The 24,376-nt window shown below is 39.3% G+C and overlaps 4 protein-coding genes across 4 annotated transcripts; 3 read left to right on the plus strand and 1 right to left on the minus strand.

The window, feature by feature from the left end:
- Positions 1 to 352: 352 nt before the first annotated feature.
- LOC135088169 (katanin p80 WD40 repeat-containing subunit B1) lies at positions 353 to 13,926 on the plus strand. The gene is given in 20 exon segments (XM_063983058.1): positions 353 to 625; positions 701 to 831; positions 922 to 1,255; positions 1,387 to 1,585; positions 1,672 to 1,822; positions 2,016 to 2,190; positions 2,277 to 2,411; positions 2,553 to 2,609; positions 3,973 to 4,161; positions 4,708 to 4,851; positions 4,933 to 5,032; positions 5,117 to 5,255; positions 5,683 to 5,976; positions 5,979 to 7,030; positions 7,123 to 7,231; positions 7,424 to 7,558; positions 7,868 to 7,980; positions 10,001 to 10,075; positions 10,300 to 10,438; positions 10,960 to 13,926. Coding segments are annotated over 20 exon segments (3,819 nt in total). The 5' UTR covers positions 353 to 594; the 3' UTR covers positions 11,077 to 13,926.
- Positions 11,351 to 14,651, minus strand: LOC135087949 (M-phase phosphoprotein 6). The gene has a single exon (XM_063982808.1). It carries the CDS (start codon positions 14,495 to 14,497, stop codon positions 14,090 to 14,092), a length of 408 nt encoding a protein of 135 aa, XP_063838878.1. The 5' UTR covers positions 14,498 to 14,651; the 3' UTR covers positions 11,351 to 14,089.
- Positions 14,652 to 15,137: 486 nt separating this feature from the next.
- LOC135087950 (nucleolar protein 10) lies at positions 15,138 to 18,430 on the plus strand. Its single transcript, XM_063982809.1, has 10 exons — positions 15,138 to 15,290; positions 15,607 to 15,867; positions 15,958 to 16,098; positions 16,206 to 16,414; positions 16,551 to 16,779; positions 16,872 to 16,998; positions 17,079 to 17,247; positions 17,355 to 17,589; positions 17,678 to 17,803; positions 17,916 to 18,430. Exons 1-10 carry the CDS (start codon positions 15,225 to 15,227, stop codon positions 18,339 to 18,341), a joined length of 1,989 nt encoding a protein of 662 aa, XP_063838879.1. The 5' UTR covers positions 15,138 to 15,224; the 3' UTR covers positions 18,342 to 18,430.
- Positions 18,431 to 18,725: 295 nt separating this feature from the next.
- On the plus strand, positions 18,726 to 24,350 carry LOC135088171 (uncharacterized). The gene is made up of 12 exons (XM_063983059.1): positions 18,726 to 19,070; positions 19,268 to 19,368; positions 19,780 to 19,854; positions 19,947 to 20,110; positions 20,194 to 20,395; positions 20,682 to 20,857; positions 21,588 to 21,768; positions 22,739 to 22,954; positions 22,985 to 23,104; positions 23,135 to 23,213; positions 23,267 to 23,436; positions 24,013 to 24,350. The coding sequence occupies exons 1-12, from the start codon at positions 19,040 to 19,042 to the stop codon at positions 24,253 to 24,255; spliced, it is 1,758 nt and encodes a 585-aa protein (XP_063839129.1). The 5' UTR covers positions 18,726 to 19,039; the 3' UTR covers positions 24,256 to 24,350.
- The last annotated feature ends 26 nt before the right edge of the window (positions 24,351 to 24,376 follow it).

The raw sequence follows: 24,376 nt of genomic DNA on the forward strand, positions 1-24,376 counted from the left end.
TGTAGAATTAACTTTACAGGTTATTCAGTAAAAAATATTAATAGTGACAATTTAAAAATTATGTCATAGAGTGCATTTAAACTTGAATTTGATTTATTATTTGTTTTAAAAAATGAGTTTTAGCGAATGTTTTTCGATAATAAAACGCAAATCCATGAAACGTTTTTATACGACTGGTCACTTCTCGAATTTAGATGATCAATTGTATTCATTTTCCATCCATGAACAACCTTACACAATCATCGCTCCGCACCCCCCCCCCCCCCGTATGAAGGTTACTTTTGATTCAAAAAGGTTACTTTTTTTTATATTTCTGGTAATTTCTGACTAGACCCGACTGGCAACACTGCATTCAAATTCAGTCAGTGACAAAAAAAAAGTAAAAGTGCTATTTCGTTTGTTGATTTGTCCCCAAAAGCTGTAAATTATTTTTATAAAATTCTAGTTACTATATTCACTACATTGCAAAGAATTTGTTACATAAATTGTATGCACTAAAACTGACAAGTGGTTAAAATCGTGCTTGTAAGACCAAAGTCACTAAACACAAGTTCATAATATTTAGGAATGGGTTTGAATTAAATTTGATTGAAGATGGAATCTGTTCGAAGATCATGGAAATTACGTGAGTATTTGTCGAAATCGTAAATACTGTGTGTGTTATTTATTTACCTCTTCATGGTATCGTTTACTTTTGCAGAGGAATTTGTCGCCCACAAGGCAAACGTCAATTGCCTGGCGATGGGACATAAGTCTAACCAAGTTTTAGCAACTGGAGGCGATGACAAAAAGGTGAACTTATGGGCTATTGGCCGACAGAGCTGCTTAATGGTTTGTATGATTTTTAAGTTGTTGGACCGCATATTGTTACTGCATAATTTCCATAACAATAATTGACCCATGAATTCCATTGTATTGCAGAGCTTAAGTGGACATACGACTCCTGTAGAGTGTGTCTGCTTTGGACATTCTGAGGATCTTGTTTGTGCTGGTTCACAAACTGGTGCCTTGAAAATTTGGGACTTGGAAGCAGCTAAACTTTTGAGAACATTTACTGGACATAAAGGTGCCATCAAATGTATGGACTTCCATCCATATGGAGACTACCTAACTACAGGCTCCTGTGACAGTAATATAAAACTCTGGGACACAAGAAAAAGAGGTTGCATTGTGACTTACTCTAGCCATCGCTTGGCTGTTAATAGTTTACAATTTAGCCCTGATGGACAATGGATTGCTTCAGCCTGTGAGGATGGTAAGATTAACTGAGAATAATTTTGTTTAATTCATTTCGAACCATTACTGAATAGTGTGTGATTTCCATCAATATTTTGCAAATCGTGTTGTAATCAAGCATATAATGTAATAAACTATGTTTAATTTCAGGATTAGTAAAAGTGTGGGACGTGCGTGTAGGGAAAGTTTTGCAAGAGTTTATGGAGCATACAGCTTCAGTCACATGCATTAAATTTCACCCACATGAGTTCCTGTTAGCGAGCTGTGGCACAGATAGAACTGTCAACTTTTGGGACATGGAGAAATTTCAATTAGTTTCTAAATTTGAAAAAGAGAATACTTCCATAAGGTGAACCTCATTACAATAATGAAGTGGAAACTATTACTTAAATTCACTCAGTAAATCATTAAATATTTTTGGCATACTTTCTCCAGGCATATGGTGTTCAGTGATGATGGAACTACATTGTTGGGTTGTGGTTACGATGGACTGCATGTCATTGGCTGGGAGCCTGCTAGAGTATTGGACACTGTGCACGGACACTGGGGACAAATCCATGACATAACTGTTGCTCAAACACAACTTGTAAGTTAGATGGATTTTCAAACAAAATTTTATTAATGATGCATCATGCAGTTTTCTTATACGATTATCACAATATATTCATATGATTATCATATTTAACATTTGTGTAGCAAGTGTATTTAGATACTCAAAATTTTACTTAATGTTATTAAGCTAATTCTTGCATCTTTAACAATGTTTATTGATATTACAGATTGCTGGTTCATTCCATTCAACCTATGTAGTGTTATCTGTTGTTGATCTCAATAAAGTACATCCATTTGGTGGTCCACCTCCTATGGTGCCTACTGTAGTTAGAGACCTTTCACCATTTCAAAAGGGACATTCTGTAAGAAAGAGTTTTTCAAAAGAAAAGCCACCAAAAGAAGGTAAAGCATGTGCTTTTTTATTTTATTTTAAACCACAGATTTATATTGCTGTATGGAGTTTGCTGATGCAATTTGTGTCATTTCAGTGATGCATAGACCAACACTGTTAGACGAAAAAACTGCTGAGGAATCTACATCAGGGACAGAAGCCGATGAGGATTCAGGTGCAGTTATACCTAATATTAATGACTACACTGAAATTTTCCGACCTTCTAGATCATGTGAGTAGAGCTAAATGTAATTAATAGTAACAAAGCTGCTAACCCCAAAAGCCAACTAACCAGTCAATAATAATAACAGTATACTTCCCACTTTTCACAGTTTCTTTTTAGATAGCAATGATTCACATTATTATCTTCCAGTGACGCGTACGCCACCGCCGGCTACCAGCTTATCATCCGAAGACTATTCTTTACCAAGTAAGTTTTTTCCAGCCCTATAATCTTACATTTTGGCCTATTTCTTGTATATTACTAATTCAAAACAGTACAAGTAAATCTAAAGAGATTCCACCTATGTAACTTTATTTAGTCTGTACTGTTTTACTGTCTTCAAGAAATAAATTAAAACCAGTCAAACTATCCCAGTAGAAGAAATTGCGTTAATTTCTGAAACCTTCATTATTCTGGTTAAAGTCACACTGCGAATTAACCAGTTTCCGAGCCTTACTACCTTGGATTTAGAAACTGGAAGGAACTTGGAAGTTTAAATTAAAATTGCTTGCCAAAGTCAACCACTACCTGACCTCTAATGATAGATAACCTACATCAATATCTCATTCTTTTGTCTTCCGAAAAATGTGAATATAAGGCTTGCTCTATCTCGTGTTTGCCAAATCTCCTATTTGTCTCTGGTAAATGAGAGAGTACCTACTCCCCTATACCTATACAAGGTGGAATACCTATATTACGGTATACCCTATACCTACATATATCCCCTATACAAGGTGGAACGACGACCTCATAAAGGTAGCGGGAAGGCGTTGGATGCAGGCCGCTACCAACCGGCCATTGTGGAAATCATTGGGGGAGGCCTATGTTCAGCAGTGGATGTCCTATGGCTGAAAATGATGAATGATGATGATGATGATGAAATTAGAGAGTGTCGCTCTCCTGCAATGGAGACTAAGGCCATGTTCAGACGCGCGATAACTGCGCGGTTTCTTAGTGATTCTCACTGGCGAGGCAGCGAGGCGGTAACCATGTAGTTATGGTTGGATACAAATGTACAAGCACTGCTCACTACGAACATCGTTGTGTCTGAACCAGCCACCCTAGACAAGTGGTAAAACGAGACAGTTGTAACTTGTAATGTCGAAAGGCCTTTTTTGTATAGAGTCACAACATTCGATCCAAAAGTGCCACTTGTCTACCCACTGGCCTAAACACAGATCACAAAACTAAAGGGAGATGTGACAAGGGGGCGGGGCCGGTGTCGCAGCAATATGCCCATAAACAGAAGACATTGCTCATTACAGCAATGATGACAGCAGACGTCATAATGTAAATAGTTTACATTGCTTGCGTAGTACTAAATATTATTCGAACGTTGAGTACTGATACCGCAGTGGATAATGAGCACATATTTGATTACTTTGTGTGTGTGAATTTCTAATGCGACATTGAGTTTCGAGCATAAGTTGGTACCTCTCTATATCTCTATGGGACTAAAGTTTCGATCATAAGTTGGCACCTCTCTATATCTCTGGGACTAAAGTTTCGATCATAAGTTGGTACCTCTCTATATCTCTATGGGCCTAAATGCTCGACGACTGTCTTCCAGCGCAAGAGTCGAGCGTAAAGCTGGAGTCGAGCGTGAGCAACTGCCTACGCGGACTGGTCCTCGAGGAGAGCGCAGGCCGACCCGCGCCGCAGCCCTCGCCGCCGCAGCGGCAGCGCACCGACTACTCGCGCATACCCACCTCTACTAAGGAACACTATGCTTTGGATAAGAAGGCGGAGCTGTTCTCAAGTAAGATTCATGTAGAATAATAATTTTGTTAGCTAAACTAAATTTAATATCGTAAGCTAATAATACCTCTCTCTTGTAGTGAAGAGGCTAAACTTTTAAGTTTTAATACTGAACTTGGGTCGGCGTAATAAATGCGACCAAATAAACTATTTACACCTCTCCGATATTTAACGCTATTTTCAGTCCCATTCTTTTTAATTTATTAAAATTTATAATTCAAACATCTTAAAAGCTAACAGAATACAGGTTCCAAAGCGTTTATTAGACTAATTACAGATAGATCAAAAATTATTTTCAGTCCCAGACTATGCTAAGTTTATACACTCGTAAAAAGTCAATTTAATTTACTGACGTGTTGCTTGCTATTTGCGATATTTACAATTTTGAATACTCATAATCGTATTGTGGTTTTATTGTATTAACCTTACATGATCATGAATCTGTCATAAAATAATATAATTAATTAAAACTCATATACATACATAACATAAATGAGTATTGACTGAATTCGATAATTTCATAAGACTGCTTATTTGCCTAACTCAGGGGTGATGGACAATACTAAAGAGGATAACACGTTTGCGACGGCGCAAACTTCCGTCATAAGAGATTACGCTGCCAGCCCGCTCTCTGCGAGCACCCTTAACCGACATAATTCCTATAAAGAGACCAAATCCACTACAGAAATATGTAAGTCATTAACATTTGATGCTTGAATAATTTTTTAATGTACGCGATTGTTAGATTTTAACCTATTGTGTATATTTGCAGCCAATAGCAATCTCCGTCAAAGCAACAGTGAAATATGTTTAGGCCCACCATCCTTGGGTCCAAGATCATTGTCTTTTACCAGAACAAATGAAACAACTAGGTAAGTTTTTTTAAGTAGATATTTTAGATTTACCACGCGATAATAGTTTTTTTTTTTTATTTGATTGTGTTATTTATGATTTAGGCGAAGAGTGGAGAATGTCGTCCGTGAAAGTATCCCAGTGTCCCGCAATGTGGACGCCGTAGAACGGGAACCAGAGCCCGAGTTCGTACCGTTCGCTACTGACCGCCCTGTCGGATTGGACCTTGACGAGTTTCTGCCGGTGAGTAGAACCATTTTAGGCGATTTTTGTAGGTATTAATCAATCTACTGATTGATACAAAAGAGTCAAATCAGCCAAAAAGACATTTAAGGGTTAACCTTTTTTACACCAGAAAATGCATGATTTTGCATACCCATCAGTTTAGGGAAAGAAGGAGCAGTGTTCCACGTAACGCCTTGCCACCAGATGGACGGGGCTTCTCAATGAGGGGTATATTGTATTTGCGCTTACCAGTTGGCGCCACTGGCGAGTGACATAACTCACTCTACAGAGGAGCTACTTCAGTGAATGTAATTACGATACGATAGTCCTCCTCCCGTTGGGCGCTCACCAGATGGCGTCAGACGAGTGACAAGCCCTCTACAGTTACGCAACTGATGAGGGCAAATTCGATAGCTCTCATTTACCTCATGTTATTTGTTTGCAGCGCGGCGTGGGCGCGGGCGGCGCGCGGCGTGGCGCACGAGGCGCGGGCGCGGAGCCCAGCGAGCAGGAGGTGCTGGGCGTCATGATGCGCGGACACGACTCCATGATGGCCGTGCTCACCGCCCGCCAGCGCGCCTTGCAGGTCAGTACTACAGGGCGCGGAGCCCAGCGAGCAGGAGGTGCTGGGCGTCATGATGCGCGGACACGACTCCATGATGGCCGTGCTCACCGCCCGCCAGCGCGCCTTGCAGGTCAGTACTACAGGGCGCGGAGCCCAGCGAGCAGGAGGTGCTGGGCGTCATGATGCGCGGACACGACTCCATGATGGCCGTGCTCACCGCCCGCCAGCGCGCCTTGCAGGTCAGTACTACAGGGCGCGGAGCTAGCGAGCAGGAGGTGCTGGGCGTCATGATGCGCGGACACGACTCCATGATGGCCGTGCTCACCGCCCGCCAGCGCGCCTTGCAGGTCAGTACTACAGGGCGCGGAGCTAGCGAGCAGGAGGTGCTGGGCGTCATGATGCGCGGACACGACTCCATGATGGCCGTGCTCACCGCCCGCCAGCGCGCCTTGCAGGTCAGTACTACAGGGCGCGGAGCTAGCGAGCAGGAGGTGCTGGGCGTCATGATGCGCGGACACGACTCCATGATGGCCGTGCTCACCGCCCGCCAGCGCGCCTTGCAGGTCAGTACTACAGGGCGCGGAGCTAGCGAGCAGGAGGTGCTGGGCGTCATGATGCGCGGACACGACTCCATGATGGCCGTGCTCACCGCCCGCCAGCGCGCCTTGCAGGTCAGTACTACAGGGCGCGGAGCTAGCGAGCAGGAGGTGCTGGGCGTCATGATGCGCGGACACGACTCCATGATGGCCGTGCTCACCGCCCGCCAGCGCGCCTTGCAGGTCAGTACTACAGGGCGCGGAGCTAGCGAGCAGGAGGTGCTGGGCGTCATGATGCGCGGACACGACTCCATGATGGCCGTGCTCACCGCCCGCCAGCGCGCCTTGCAGGTCAGTACTACAGGGCGCGGAGCTAGCGAGCAGGAGGTGCTGGGCGTCATGATGCGCGGACACGACTCCATGATGGCCGTGCTCACCGCCCGCCAGCGCGCCTTGCAGGTCAGTACTACAGGGCGCGGAGCTAGCGAGCAGGAGGTGCTGGGCGTCATGATGCGCGGACACGACTCCATGATGGCCGTGCTCACCGCCCGCCAGCGCGCCTTGCAGGTCAGTACTACAGGGCGCGGAGCCCAGCGAGCAGGAGGTGCTGGGCGTCATGATGCGCGGACACGACTCCATGATGGCCGTGCTCACCGCCCGCCAGCGCGCCTTGCAGGTCAGTACTACAGGGCGCGGAGCTAGCGAGCAGGAGGTGCTGGGCGTCATGATGCGCGGACACGACTCCATGATGGCCGTGCTCACCGCCCGCCAGCGCGCCTTGCAGGTCAGTACTACAGGGCGCGGAGCCCAGCGAGCAGGAGGTGCTGGGCGTCATGATGCGCGGACACGACTCCATGATGGCCGTGCTCACCGCCCGCCAGCGCGCCTTGCAGGTCAGTACTACAGGGCGCGGAGCCCAGCGAGCAGGAGGTGCTGGGCGTCATGATGCGCGGACACGACTCCATGATGGCCGTGCTCACCGCCCGCCAGCGCGCCTTGCAGGTCAGTACTACAGGGCGCGGAGCCCAGCGAGCAGGAGGTGCTGGGCGTCATGATGCGCGGACACGACTCCATGATGGCCGTGCTCACCGCCCGCCAGCGCGCCTTGCAGGTCAGTACTACAGGGCGCGGAGCCCAGCGAGCAGGAGGTGCTGGGCGTCATGATGCGCGGACACGACTCCATGATGGCCGTGCTCACCGCCCGCCAGCGCGCCTTGCAGGTCAGTCCTACTTATCAAACACATCTATCTAGATCGTCTACTACTACTACAGGATTTGCAGAATCAGATGTTGTTTACCACACTTTTTTTCGTCGGAAAATGCATGAACCTACTTACACCACCTGAGACGACGGCAGGCTTGCTAAAACCCGACGGTATCCACCGGAGATGATGAGATAATTTGTTTGTTCACTAATTTAACTTGTTACCGAATAAAATTCATTTTTAGTTATCAAACTTACTTGCGATTTTTATAAATTAGTAAATTATACCTATAATGACTAATATGATTTCTTTTTCTTATTTCAGATATTCCATTCGGTTCGAATCAACAAAAATTTACGGTCAGCTTTAGAATCAATTATCGCCTTAGAAGATACATCAGTAATCTTGGATATACTCAACATAATGGCGCACAAACCGTGAGTTAATTTTATTCCAAACTAGCTTAATCCGCCCGCGGCTTCGCCCGCGTGGAATTTTGTCTGTCACAGAAAAACAATATCGCGCGCGTATTTGCTCACCGTTTAGACACAGTAGATAAATCAAACAGTACGGAAGCTTCATACAAACGCTCGAAATCAGACTCACGCACACAGACGCACGCTTTACACGAGCTCTAAGCGAACCTCGCAGTCCATCCGTCGCGAGTGTCGCGCGCGTTGTGTTTTTAATAATAATTTTATTGCATGCACGTTCCGCTGTATTTTTAAAAAACATGCCACGAGTGTATTGCGTAGTATACGGCTGCTTGAACTCGGCATCTTCAAAACCAGAACTTTCATTTTTTAAACTTCGTAATAATTCTGAATTGTAAAAATGATTAAACATTACTTTTTAAATAAACTGCTTACATCTGATTTTGTAATAGTTCTTTTTAAATTACGTAAATACGCTTTTTAACAATTTATGTGTTCTATTTGATAAAGTAATTTGCTCCGCGCGCTTTTGTACTAAGTGATGAACTGTATTTAAAATGAGGCAATAGCTATGTGAAAGTAAGTATCCGGTATTTTATTTATGAGAATAGAATATCTTCTACCGGCCTCTAATAGTACTTAATCAATTTATTCGATTATGTATTCGATCATTATAGAACCTAATTAACGTTTTATTTTTTTGTTAACTACTTAGTCAATTAATTTATTCCATTAGGTATTTGATAATTAAAAAACCTAAATAAACGTTTTAATAAATAAGTAAGTCAGAACCTTATTAATTTTATAAAGATTAAGAGTGCCAACCCTAACACTCAGTTGAAGTGTAGGTATTTAACTCGCCGAAAGGGCTAAGTTTCCGTACTGCTTTAGCTCATATAAGGGAGAGTCCGCTAATTTGGACCAGTTTTTTCAATGCCATTTTACACATAGTTTTCTTTTGTTTTTGCTAATGTCCATGGTATATGATAAAAGATACATTATTCAACTTACTATTTCATAAGTATTAATTAACATGATTGTTGTATATTTAGCACAAATCAACAAAGTACGAGTTCAGAGCTTCGGTCCAATTTAGCCAACCGGTTCGATAATTTGTACCACAGGGTTACTAAATTGGATTTCAATAAATTTCAAGCCTGTAAAAAAACTATGGCAAAATGTTATACGATACATTCTTAACAAATTAGGAAACGAAAAGGAACAGTAGTTAATAACATAGACAATTGATATTGTTTTACAAGTTATCACGATTTTGAGTACAAGTTTTGTAATTCCAATTATCGTAACGCACACTTGTACCTAATCTACTTTGCCAGTCTTTTGCTTTCATTTATTGTTAGTCAAACATAACTACGCTATTATAACTTCAAAATATGATTTACTAAAAAAAATTTCAAAATCCTTTGGTAAAGTTCCATACAACTTGATGTGGTACAATTTAGCCAACTAGGTGATAGTGCTTTTAAAAAATCGGTAAAAAATATAGCTTATAAATACCGAAAAATGTTTCAAATAATTGTAATCCACACTAATTTACGCTTCTAAATAATATATTAGAAACACCCTGTGATTAAATTTAACAAAATTACAAACTAAACATGTATTGTCAAAAGTTACTTGAAAACAATGAAAAAATACTTTTCAAAATAAAACACACATGTTTGTTGTCACGGCAAAAACCACATGGCCGATATTAATTGATTTTAGTTGTGTATCGCTGAGTGTTGCAATTACAGACATTCAATAAATACTTTACGAAATATGAGGGTGGTACAATTTACCCGGCGGTACAATATACCGAACTCTCCCCTATCTACTGTGGTTTAGACCTACCCTGGACTACGACAAACATTTTAAGACCAAAATCAGCTCAATCGGCCCAGCCGTTTCGAGTTTTAGTCAGACTAACGAACATCAATTCATTTTTATTTATATAGAAGAAGATTTGTAATATTTGTTTATTTCTTAAAAATATTTTATATGTGAATGTTATTTGTTCCAGGTCCTTATGGAATTTAGATATCTGTTTACTGATGCTCCCGAAGATATATGAATTATTACAGAGCAAATACGAATCGTAAGTTCAGACCACGTTACATAAATAGTTATCGAATATATGAATAGAATCCTGATTATTGTTTTATGTATATTCAAATCATTTTAATAATAGGCGTGTTCCGATATAGCATTGCGATCGGAGCATAACCTTAATCGCATACAATACTGTCCCTGCCGAGCTTTTATCGAGTAGGTGATGTAAAATCAAATAAAACACCTCACATAATATTGTCTCGCGTCCAGATACATGCAGTGCGGCTGCAACGCCCTGAGACTGATCGTGCGCAACTTCTCGTCGGTGGTGCGCGCCAACGTCAGCGCGCCCGTGCGCACGCTCGGCGTCGACATCCCGCGCGAGGAGCGCTACGCCAAGTGCGCGCAGGTAAGGGCCCTTTTACATTGCGGCTTTTTGCAGCGATACAAACGCGATTCAGTCGCATAACATGAAACATCTACCTTTACAAATGCGGGACGCGTTACTAAAACAGCGAAATACAGTTGCGGTTCAGTAACTGGCTGCGTAGCTGCTGTGATAAAGTCGCGATTCAAACGTGATACAGCAATGGCAGACACAAAACGTTCAGTTATTACGTCTGAATCTATACAAACATGCGTGTGCATCGCTACTCACGCGCGACTGTTTCTATGCAAACGCGATGAACCAAACGCTACAAACGCGGAGATGGGCAAGGGAAACTGGGAAATGGGAAATCATTACTCATTACAGTCGAAATAGGAAATATAAAGCAGGTCCTGACGTTTAAGAACCTGCTAAGCGTGATTTACCTCCCGCCCGGGTTAGACTGCCCTTCCCTGGCCAGAAAACTGAAGAGCACGCCCACGGCTACTTTGATTCTGTTATGTATCTTTCTGGTTTCATAGAAAATTATTTTATTATAATAGATCCACCGCCTACTACTGGACGTGCGTGCCTTCCTCCTCAAGCGGCAGACGCTGCAGGGCCGGCTCGGCGCCGCCTTCCGCGACCTGCACACGCTCATGCAGCAGGGGCTCGACTGACCGCCGCCGCGCCGCCCCGCGTGTCCACACTGCACCAGCGCGGCTACTCCGTAACACTGGCCGCATTTACGGCTCTCATGAACTTTTAAACGAGCTACAGGACCGCCGGGGTTATTACGAAACAGTTGCCAACTGCGAAAAATGTATGGAAACTAGCGCCACCTGCAATGAGGGCTATCGTTTTTATACTTAACAGTTGGCACCCCTGGCGATTGACAGGACCTTACTCTACAGAGGCGCCATCTTGATGAGTGCAAATGCGATAGTCCTCCTACCACTTTAGCGCTCACAAGTTGGCGCCACTGTCTTCGCTACTAGCAAGTGACAGGACCTTACTCTACAGTGGCGCTAACTGGTGAGCGCTAAAACGATAGCCCTCATTGAACGCGGCGCTGTCATTGGTTGGCGTACCAGTTGCATTGCTTTATTGCAACTGATCGCTAAGATCTGTAATAAGCCTGCGGGAATGGGAGTATAGCGTTGCGGAGTAAACTCGCAGAAGTGACTTTCTTATGGCATTTATAACAATCACCAATCGTAGGGACTGCAAAAAGTTTTAGTATCTAGCTGTTGCTTGCATGAGATATTATAAAATTCCCTAAATAAGTAAAAATTCCATATTCCTTGTAACTAATAACATGATATCTCACTCTATTAAGGATTAAATTTATGTAGTTGACTAGCTATCACTTAATTTGGGTGCAATTCTGAGTTGGCAATAATAGTATTAAACAAACATAAATCTTTAGAAACATTATTAGATCCTAAATTGAATAACATTTTTTAATTTCATTTTAGTTTACCAATTACACGTCATGATAATTAATTGTGTTAATAATGATTTCGTTTCATTAAAATCTGTAAACTTTGTTATTGTTTTGGGTGTTATTGTATTCAGCAAAATTACCTTGAAATGTATTATGCGTCTAGAGATAGGCATTTATCCATGTTGAATAGATAACCAAGTTTGACAGTTATTTCTAAATTAGGAGTTGTTACAAATCTAACATGAGATAGTCCCATTTTCATTTTAGTATAAATTCTTCAATTAATGTTTGCAATTTTGTTAATCTACTTGATTGATACATTGAACAAATTAAAATGACAATGATTAATCATAGTAATATTAGTCCAGTCAATGAATGCCTTAACGACGGTGTAGAGAGAAATCCGTGGAACACAATTTCTGACCTCGGGACTTTATTTAGCCTAGTTAGGTGGTGAACATACCAAAAGTCCCCGCCCTTAGCCCTTGAGCCGGCGGGGAGAGGGGGGTTTAAAGGTACCACTTTTCGGTTTTTCGCTTAATCCTCGGAAACTATGCGTCCTAGTGACATGACTACTATGAACCAAAAAAAGCTTATTCAATTTGCTACAGGTGAGACAGTCAAGTTTTTCTATATCTTGCATAGTTTTTGCGGCATCTGCTCTAGAAGGTCTGTAAAATTGGAAATTTTATTGTTGTCTTACATGTTCCTTTCAGGAGAAAATCGACTAAATCAACATTGAGCAAACACTATAGACATGCGGGAGCATGTTAAGCCTAGTTCCATGGAGGGGACTGCACCGTGCGTATATTTAGACGAACCAATTAGAGCCACTTTTGACTCCTCATCATTCAAAAACTACTGTGCATTAACACTTCAAATTTGGCTCATGTATTGAGACTTGCAAGATGTACATCAGCTTCAAATTTCATAAATATACCTCAAACGGTTATTTAGGTATTGACGTTCAAAAATCGATATTTAGAGCACTACTATCTATCTATCACATGTGAAATGTTAAAATTTACTGGTTTTTTATTTGTTCCTTTGTATTTACATAACTACCTTTCTGGATGCCAAATTTGAACCTTCGAGGTCATCTGGAAGTGGTTAGAATTTGGTCTATAGGTCAGACATGTAGATTTTTGGACGTCAATATCTAAAGAACCGTTTGAGGCATATTTGTAAAATTTGAAACTGATGTATATCTTGTAAGTCTCAACACATGAGCCAAATTTGAAGTGTTAATGCAGAGTAGTTTTTGAGTGATGAGGACTCAAAAGTGGCTCAAAGTGATTCGTCTAAATATACGCACGTTGTAGTCCCCTCGCTGGAACTAGGCTTAACATGCTCCCGCATGTCTAGAATGATTGCTCAATGTTGATTTAGTAGATTTTCTCCTGATGGGAACATGTAAAACAAAAATAAAATTTCCAATATTACAGACCTTCTAGAGCAGATGCCGCGAAAACTATACAATTTATAGAAAAACTTGTCTATCTCATCTGTAGTAAATTGAATATGATTTTTTTGGTTCAAAGTAGTCATGTCACTAGGACGCATAGTTTCCTAGGATTAAGCGAAAAACCGAAAAGTGGCACCTTTAAACCCCCCTCTCCCCGCCGGCTCAAGGGCTAAGGGCGGGGACTTTTGCTATGTTCACCTCCTAACTAGTCTAAATAAAGTCCTGAAGTCAGAAATTGTGTTCTATAGTTTTCCATCTATAATGCTTTATTGACTGGACTATATGATGTTAGTGAAGTGCCTTATTTGTAAGGACAACCCAATGATTATTAAATAAATTCTAGAAATATATATTTGGTACTTGAACATAGTCATTAAATTGTAACATTACATTTAATCTAACATTATGTAAGATTTCTATTGATTAATTTTAAAAACAATAATACACTAATTATGTAATTTAGAAATATGCATTCAGTTGCTGGTTAAATTAACCTATAAACCCATGAAAATGTACTTAAATTAGGCTAAAACCACAAAATTGTTGTTAAATGAAATAATAAGTAAAAGGAGAATTAAATTATGTGAAAATTTTAAATAATAAAGAGTTTATTGAATATTTAAGTGTTTTATTGAGTTTGTGCTAGTGATAACCACTTTTAACAAACATAATTACATAGAAGCAAGCTTCTAAAGTCTAAGATTTAGTCATAATTACACTGCAAATACCTAAAACAACAAAATAACTTTGACCAAATATAAAATAACATATCTATAACATCTTAAAATTTCCGTTTTTTTGATACATGATGTTTATTGGGAGTTTGATAAGCCCGTTTCTTGGTTCTATTGAAATGTTCCATTTTCTTCAATAATATTTCATCTGATACATCTTTTTTCATATCTCCATCAGGATTCGCGTTTCTGAAATCTTGTTCCATAAGCCTTTCTATTTCTGGGTTCATGCCTTTGTATGACAACCTTCCTTCAAGCAAGTCCTCACAAAATATAAAACTGGACTCTGTTATGAAATTACCCGAAGCGTGTCGCATTTCATCTGTTATGATATTAGAGTATAAACTGTCATGCCCTTGTGTATTTTCTAATTCCTTTTCTATTCTTTCCTTAGTTTTTCTCATGAATTTCATTTCCAGTACTGATTTTGGCAATTGTGGTCTTTTTGAAGACATGTTGAATATTATGTTAACCTTAAAAATATAAACTTTGGAGTTGGTTTTTTGGCTGTTTATGATTGTAAGTTGATTAATGTAGATATTATTTTTAAAATGAAAAATAATCAGCACGTGAACATGAAGTCAACAAACATGTTTTTCTTTCGCTGTCGCTGTCATTATTGCTGTCAAAGTCAATGTCATTCATAGACATTCTTCTTCTTCTTCTTTTTTGATGATGTTGGCAATACACGTCGATTCATAGACATTGCATTTTTTTCTTTAACAGAAAAGCAGCTATGGAAACTTTAAAACTACCTACTAACTTAACTTTTGGTTACGAATATTGATCAAAGTTAGCATACAAGCTTACCACATGAGGTCCATATTGTTTATTAAAATTAGTAAAAAGAAGTAGCTATTCATGAGTTTAAATTTCGATATTGCTTTATCTTCACGGAGCGAAGTAACTACTTACATTTAAAAACGCCAGAGCTATTACAAGCGATTTTGAACTTTTATTGTAACTTTGTCAAGGCTTTCTCAGAAAGCTCACAGCTTATAATAAATGGCCATTGGCTAAAAAGCTGAATTCATGTCAAGTATTGATACTGATAATAAAAAACAACATCTGCTTGTGACATTGTTGACGTTTCAATATAACCTCAAAATTTCACATCTCACGACCACCAAAACACCATGCTAAATGTTTATTTCTTGTGGGATATAATTTAAAACATTCAAAATGCAAGTGTTTGAGATTGATAATGTCAAAATTTATAATCTTAGTGCCGGAAAATCACTTCCAGATGTAAGTATTCTTTATTATTATTTTATTTTAATTTGCGACCCTTAGTGTTGTTAAGGTATATCAATTTCATATTCTTGTTCTTTTAATTAACTCTAAAGTAAGCGACAATGCAAGACCGGCGTGCATGTAAAAATAATGGCATGACATTAATTTCCCACACTCCTGTGTAGTCTTGTCGCTGTACTTGTTAATCTATTTGTAATATTTAGTTTTCCACTTTAGATAATCTTACGCAGATACGTGAATATAAAAATAAAACAATTCCAGCATGTCCCTTAAATATTGTGTGTAATATAATAATATTTTGTAATTTCAGTGGTTATCGGAACGAAAGAAAAGGGCACTACTGAAAAAAAATGTAGACTTAAGGAGAAGAGTTGAATTGATTCAAGAGTTTGATATGCCAGGACTGAGCACTTCAATCAGAGTTTCTAAAGATGGACAGTACATAATGGCTACAGGAATTTACAAACCCAGAATTAAATGCTATGATGTAAACAATCTCTCTCTGAAATTCGAAAGGTGTTTAGATTCAGAAGTTGTGACTTTTGAAATATTGAGTGATGACTACACAAAGGTCTGTATTATAACATCATCTGAAATTCATTAAATTTTGTTATTACAGTATTCATAATTATTTCAATGATGGTGTTTTTCATATTTTCAGATTGTATTCTTACAATGTGATCGCTATGTAGAATTTCATGTTGGACATGGCAGGCATTACCGATTACGTGTTCCTCGCTTTGGAAGAGATATATCTTATCACCGGCCTTCTTGTGACCTATTTGTTGTGGGGGCTTCATCAGTGAGTTTTTTTTTTCTACACCATTTTACTTACCTACTCAATTATTACTGTGCTATTAACAAAACTGTTATAATTGGAAGATTATTATAACAATATATTGTTTTCAGGAAGTATACAGATTAAACTTAGAACTAGGCCAGTTCTTAGCTCCATATGTGACAAAGGCAACTGAAATCAACTGTTGTGCAGTGAACGATGACCATGGGCTACTCATACTTGGCACTGAAAGTGGTCATGTTGAAGCTTGGGACCCCCGGACCAAATCCAGACAAGGAATATTAGATTGTGCTTTACATTGTACTGACTCTGAATATAAGTGAGTACCTAAAATTTAATAATCATAATCATTTATTCATTCATAAACATGGGTATTACAGAATGTCACATACAAAATATTATGTTGCAATAGCTACTATATCAAATTAATTTCAAATGTTCCTCTTTTTTTTCAGAAATGATGGTTTACCTGCAATCACTGCTTTAAAATTTGATGGTGCTCTAAAAATGGGAGTAGGCACTTCTACTGGTCATGTACTGCTATATGATATTCGGTCCAGTAAGCCTCTTTTAGTAAAAGATCACATGAATGAAACACCAATCAAATCAATAGAATTTCACAAACAAATGGATTATGTTTATTCAATGGATGCTAGTGTGGTAAAAATTTGGAATAAAAATACTGTAAGTAATTTTTTAATTATTTTTATTTTAAACTACAGTTGTAATGTGCAGTAAAATAGTAATTTTTAATATTGTTTTTTTTTTTATTTTAGGGTAAACAATATACAAGCATAGAGTCATCTGTGGACTTCAATGACTTATGTGTGGTACCCAACACAGGACTCAGTATGATGGCAGTAGAAGACCAAAAAATGCAAATTTATTATGTTCCATCTTTAGGTTTGTAATTAATCCATATCTAAAAGTTTTAAAACAAAATAGAAAGTTCTTTATGACTTTTTAATTATTTTACTTTACAGGCCCTGCACCAAAGTGGTGTGCTTTCTTGGATAATTTGACAGAAGAATTAGAAAGTTCAGCCTCACAAACAGTTTATGATGACTATAAGTTTGTAACTAAACAAGAACTAGAATCACTTGGCTTGGACCACCTTCTTGGAACTAACTTGTTAAGGGCATATATGCATGGGTAAGATATTATTCATAACAGTGACATGGCTTGCACTAAGTTTATTAAATTAAGTATCATAAAATAACTACAAACTTTTAATGGCTATTCTTTTTTTTCTTTTATAGATACTTTGTGGATGTAAGATTGTATAAGAGAGCCAAATCCATTGCTGATCCGTTTGCATTTGATGAATACAAGAAACGTAAAATAAGAGAAAAAATAGAGCAGGAGAGACCATCCAGGCTGAAGGTTGATGACAACTTGCCACACGTAAACAGGGAGCTGGCCTCCCGACTTATGGATACTGAAAATAGAAAAAAGAAACAAACTGGAAATCTACTCAAAGATGATCGGTTTAAGGTATGCTATTTTGATGTGTCTAGATTTTACGTAAATAGTTTTACTTGTTACATTACTACACTAAAATTAATTAAATGTATGATTTTAGGCATTATTTGAAAACCCTGATTTCGAAGTGGATAAATCTGCTGAAGAATACCGTCTACTCAACCCTGTGTTGTCTAGATTAGATAAAAATAAGGACAAAGGCAAGGAGAGTGTAGAACCTATGCAAGTGAGTATTATCGTAAATTACTTTCAAAATAACCACTCTATCAATAATTCCTGTAAATTTAACCTGTTCATTGAAATAAAACTTGAGAATTAAACACACAATCTGTTTGTAGGTTGAAGAACCGGAAGATAATGATTCAGATCGGGAGCTTTATGAGTCAAGTGAAGACAGTTCAGATGAGGATCGCTCATGGGTGAAAGAAGTGAAAAAACAGCACAAAATTATAAGACATTCAAAACAAAAAGAAGTAGAAGAGGAGGAAAGTGATACCGAAGAAAAGAGTGCTCCGAGAATACCGAATTCCATCAGGAGTCTTACCAGAGTGAGTAAGGCAAGTTTGGGCGACCGGTTAGCGAAAGAAGGGGTGTCGACAATGGTATCTGGCACAGGCGGTAATAAGGAAATGAAATTCAAAATGAGAGGGAAGAAATCAGAATTTGACAAAAATAAAATAAACAAGAAACATTTCCAAGAGAGAAAACAAATTGTGAGGAGAACAGGATTTTTAATGAAGAAAAAAATGCCGAAAATGTTATGACGTAGTTAAGGTTGCACTTTTGTAATGTTAGTTCAAATTATATTTTTTCATCAACATGTTAAAATAATAAACAATAACATATTATGTTATATTTTTGTTTATATTTGAAGACCATTGACATCAATTACTTATGTATCATACCTACTTCGGGTTATCTAAGGTCTTATTGATTTACAAACCTTTGGGAGAATAAACCAAAAATAAAATATAGGTGGGATTTTTTTGATAATAAATTAAAATACTTGCAATTTAATTTTCCGATATATAAAGTAAAATTTGACCAATATTCTTATTTTATAATTACTAATACTTAAATAGGTACATACAAGACTATAAAAGTGAACCATAAATAAGTCAGTCGTAAAAATTTAGGTAGAAAAGATAGGAAAAATTATACATTTTAAAGCCTTTGTCCATCGTTCGTATTTTGCCTGATAGCCAATTGTTTTTAATCTCTGCCCGATGTGCTACGTTCTGTAAAGTTGTATGTACATATCGGTACATATAGTTAATCATTGACGGCTGGCTGACCCATCAATAACAAACGTATGAGTGCATTGCATCGCTATCGAGGTCTGCGCGTTCTTTTAATATGCACTACACGAAGTACATGTATGAACATCGGACGAAAAAAACAATGTATTTATTGTTACTAATAAAATAAAAGTGACAAGTTTCGTTTAGTGCTATAAAAAATAATGCAAAACGACAATGGGTCGTACGGCAGTGGTGAGTGTTAAACACATTAATATTAATTTACCCTCTTTATTAGAATAAAAAGTTGTTTTTGTCTCATTATTATTGATAGTGGCATTCATCGGTAGTACATTTATAATTTATCGTTTGGAATAATGTGCAATGAAGTAATTAAAGTATAGATATGGGTAATAAACTGAATAATGTGAATTTTTCAACTGATTATGTAGCTAGTGACCTACTGGACAGCCATGTACTGGGCAACGACAAGCTCCGCGAGCCCGCCATGGAGCGATCCGCCAGGTCCAGCCTCGGCGGCAACAGCGTCGATGTGAGTCACCAAGTCTAAATTTAACTGTTCCCGCTTGATGCATGATATACTGCAAAGTGAACTAGTGGCATGGAAAAAACAGCGGTTTTATAAAACTACCAGCTTTCCGCCCGCGGCTTCACGTGCGTGGACTACATTATCTACATATTTTACGGAACCCTATTTTTTTCCTAAATAAAATTTAGCCTATGTTACTCGTGGATAATGTAGCTTTCGAATGGTGAAAGAATTTTTAAAAACGGTCCAGTAGTTTTTGAGCCTATTCATTCATTACAACCAAACAAACAAAGTTTTCTTCTTTATAATATTAGTGTAGAAGTGTAGATGATGACGATGTAAGAACTTAAGCTCCAGTTAATTCAATACCGGTCGAGATAGGACATTTGTTATTATGTTCTTAAATATTTTCAGATAGGAGAAATAACTGAATCTCCCGATACTGAATATATGAGCACATCAGCAATTTTACATTATTGTAAATCAAAGGTAGGTTCTTCATTCAAACCATTCATGCATCCATTTTTTTATTTTCAGTTAAATTTAAATACTTGCTTAAAACCAATACTTTGAAATTTCAGATATTACTTCCATATCTTAAACTTTTAACTATTATGGGCTTACGACCGGTGGTCGACGTCTCAAATTCGTCGGTATGTGCGATATGTTTCTCGCACTTCCATTCTGCACAAGTAGCTGTGTTTATGTTCGTCGGGTATATTCTTCAGTATATGGCCTGTTTCAGGTATGTACCTTTTCCAATCGTAATTAATGAGTATTAATTTATAATTAGATGCAACTTGAATATTTGTTACTGATTGATTTCAGACGAGACAGAGGCTTCTGTTATAAGTTGGTGCCACTAGCTTTAACTTCATCTTTAGAATATGAAACATATAAACAAGTATGTTATGGAAATATCACATTCACTTATATTGGGCCCAGTATACTGCACTTCATGGGTTTTATTTACGCGTTGTATTTATTTCGAATATCAGACAACGAACAACTGCAAAACTTAATGGAAAGAGTAAGTACGACATTATTCTTCTACTTTAAAATAATTAGGTATTTATTACAATTTATTGTTCCTTTCTTAAGGATAAATAAGTCACAATGTCTAGTCACTAGATGTTTATTAAATACTTAGGCCTTTTGATATACAGTGATAACTTTAAAAAGTTATAATGAATGATTGCCCTACAAATCTAACCCCGTTTCTTTCGAATAGTTCTCGTTTGAATTGTTCCAAAAAAGAGGACTTACCCATTTAACCCATTTTCCGTGCTGCATTTTCAAAAACATCATTATTCTAGGTGTTTCTACTGTCGTCGTACGCGCCGCAAGGCATGCCCACGACGAAGCCGAAACGACTCCTGCGCATGCTGTGGATGTTCATCATTCTCAGCGTGCTCTGGATGTGTCTGTCGCTGTGCTCCGTCAACTTGATGATGGCGAAGGGAGCTATCATGTTTCGATGGATGGAATCAAGGTAAATACGAGTAATAACCACGTTTCGAATAAACGCTCTTTACGAAATTAATTGCAGCCATGTTAATGTTTAAAGTTATTTAATTTTTAACTCTACGTTTTATGATTAAATTACACACGGTTTATTTACATTCTTCTTCTGCCTCACCTTATTAAATGGGGTTGGCTATCCCAATCATGCGCCGCCATGTATTTCTATCTCGAACGTTTTTTTTTAAATAAACCAAAATTAACGCCCGTATTCACAAACATGGAGAGGAAATCCTTGGGGGAGGCCTTTGTCCAGCAGTGGACGTGTTTCGGCTGAAACGAACGATTCACAAACATGTACCCGTACATGTCACAACCGTATTTACTATGACGTCTCACAGTGCGCGTGGACGCCCAGTATCACACACGAACCAATCACAGAGCTCTATTCAACGCTGTGCATTCGATTTGCTGCTTTACTTAAGCAAGCATTGTTTGTGAATACAGGCGTGAAACGACTTAAGTTTATGGAGTTTACTAGCTTTTGCCCTCGGCTTCCCGCGTGAAATTTAGTTTGTCACTGATCGTCATAAATTATAGCCTACATGTTATTCTGGGTTATAAACAATAATACTGTAAAGTTTCATCAAAATCCGTTCAGTAGTTTTTGCGTGAAAGAGTAACAAACATCCAGTCATCCAAACTTTCGCATTTAAATATTAGTAGGATGTAAGTAAATAATTTTGCACTGGTTCTTTCAGTTCCGAAGACGTGCGGCTGGCCCTGAAGATCCTGCTAGTGGTGTGCACGCTGATCCACGACATGGTGCAGGCCACCATCATCACGAGCTACTGCCTGCAGGCGCAGCTGCTGCAGGCGCACCTCATGTTCCTGCGCGAGCGCCTGCTCCACCGGACCACCTCGCCGCTCAACTGGATGCGGGTAAAGCCTTGTCGAGTAATTTAGTAGAGCCGTGTTTTTCAACGTTTTTCATGACACGACCCCTAGTATGAAAAAATGTTTGGCGACCCGGGACCGTTCGCTTTTTTGTCATGCATTTTATAATGTTGCAAAGATGTTTGTAGGGACCGAATACTTCAATCCATACAACATTTGCATAATTAGATTTCGGATTAATCTGTCTTTATAAGATTTTTTTTTACTGAAGTAGTTTTTACGACCTCTCGCGACCCCCCTATAGAGGCTTCGTGACCCCCCAGGGGGTCGAAACAGGTTGAAAAACACTTAGTAGAGTAACTCGCCTTTAGTAACTAAACTAGGTAGTGGGTACTGATAAAAAACCGTTCGCACTTTGGTCGAGTGCTGAGTGTGAATTTATGTATGACGGATTGTACAGCGCCCCTAGCGGAAACGTTCAAGAACTAAAATTGTCATACATATTTTAACGCGTTCACTAGTGAGGACGTTTCATTAAACTCACACTCAGCCCACTGTTTAGGTACGATTAATTAGTGATTTTTATATGAACTACGTTTAGCCGGTGAGTGAGTGAACAGAATGGTTCGACTAATAAATAATTTAGTAACCTACTCGACTTAATTGCTCGCTTTAGTTTCAATTAAACCATTAAATTTTTTCCGTATCAACATATTTTTATTACTGCAATAAAACTTATTTACTTTGATAATACATTTTTGTTGCAAGAAAAGACATTTACGATTTTTTTTATCAGCTTACCTGTGTAAGTACATGACATGATTATAAATAGCAAGATGTGAAATTAATTAACACGTAATAATTAAGTATCTTTCTTTATTACCAGATGACTACCTACATCTATCCCTATGTGCATTAAAGCTGCACATTTAAATACAGTCCATAGTTGGGACATTATTTATTTACTTTGCTAAGGTCCACAAGCAAAATTTATCCCACCTGTCAATCGTTACAGGAGGTCGCCGAATTCGAGAAGCTCCTAAAGTACCTGAACGACGACCTAGCGCCGGCGGTGTGCCTGTTCACGATCGTGAATATGTCGTGGGCGGCGTCGGGCGCGCTGTGGCTGCTGAGCCTCGACCGCGTGGACACCGAGACCGAGCCCATCGCTGGGATCAGCGTGCTCAACCAGCTGCTGTGGCTGGCCGCTGTCGTTGTGCCTTTTGTGCAGGTAAAAATAATAAAAAATATCTCAACATAGAAAAAAAGGTCCTTTCTGCTGAACCTCGACCGCGTGGACACCGAGACCGAGCCCATCGCTGGGATCAGCGTGCTCAACCAGCTGCTGTGGCTGGCCGCTGTCGTCGTGCCTTTTGTGCAGGTAAAAATAATGAAAATTGTCACCAAATAGGAAAAAAAGATTTTATTATGGCCCGGTCTGCTAGGCTTGGACCGCGTCGACACCGAGACCGAGCCCATCGCTGGGATTAGCGTGCTTAACCAGCTGCTGTGGTTGATCACTGTCGTCGTGCCTTTTGTGCAGGTAAAAATTATCTCAAAATGTACACGATCGTGAACATGTCGTGGGCGGCGTCGGGCGCGCTGTGGCTGCTGAGCCTCGACCGCGTGGACACCGAGACCGAGCCCATCGCTGGGATCAGCGTGCTCAACCAGCTGTTGTGGCTGGCCGCTGTCGTTGTTCCTTTTGTGCAGGTGCGTCATCATAACGGGTCGTGTTTATGACAGTAGTATCACGAAATAGGAAAAAAAAGATTTTATTATGGCCCTTTCTGCTGAACCTGGACCCAGTGGACACCGAGAGCGAGCCCATTGTTGACATCAGCATGCTCAACCAGTTGTTCTGGCTGGCTGCTGTCGTTGTTCCTTTTGTGCAGGTGCGTTGGATCAGAATTCAATAGATATCAAAACCAAAACAAAAATGGTTTCGTAATTACATTGTCTAAAAACGAAGACGTTGATGTAGAATTCTAATGTCCCGGTCTATCGAATTTAACGTGATCTCTGTATCATGAGAATCGCCCTCCTAAAAGGCGCTTATAATTATCCATATTATACCATTATTGCGACATTCGGGCTATCATGACATGATCCATCCTATAAAATGGTATCCTTCATGCTAGTAGGGCTAACTACGTTTTTTCTCGATCAGTCGAAACATGCTTCTTAGTCAGCAATAAATAGTAAAGTTCTTATCGATTATTCTCATTCGAAATCTTATTCTTTCTTCACTGGTCACATAGGGTCTTACATTAAAATTTTCGTTCTCAGGCTGCGCGGCTATCAAAGGAATGCCGGCGAACTCAGTCAGTAGGGCACGAGCTGTGCGTACGACCGTTCCTGCACCAAGATACGTCGCAGGAAGACATAATTACGGTGCTCATGTACGCCTCAACGCTCAACCTCCAGGCCAAGCTCTTCCACTACCCCATCGCCGGCCGCTCCGTATGCCTCATACTCACGCTCGCCATCATCGTACTGTTTTCGCTAGGAATGTGTCATTATTTACAATGATCAATTTAATACCATTACTATTATAATTTATAATGATTAATTTTAAAATTTTATCATTGATTTAATTAATAATAAAATAGTTATATTTTGTCAAACGTTTTTATTTTTTTAATAAGTACGT

Source organism: Ostrinia nubilalis, chromosome 3 (assembly GCF_963855985.1).
Source record: "Ostrinia nubilalis chromosome 3, ilOstNubi1.1, whole genome shotgun sequence".
NCBI lineage: Eukaryota > Metazoa > Arthropoda > Insecta > Lepidoptera > Crambidae > Ostrinia > Ostrinia nubilalis.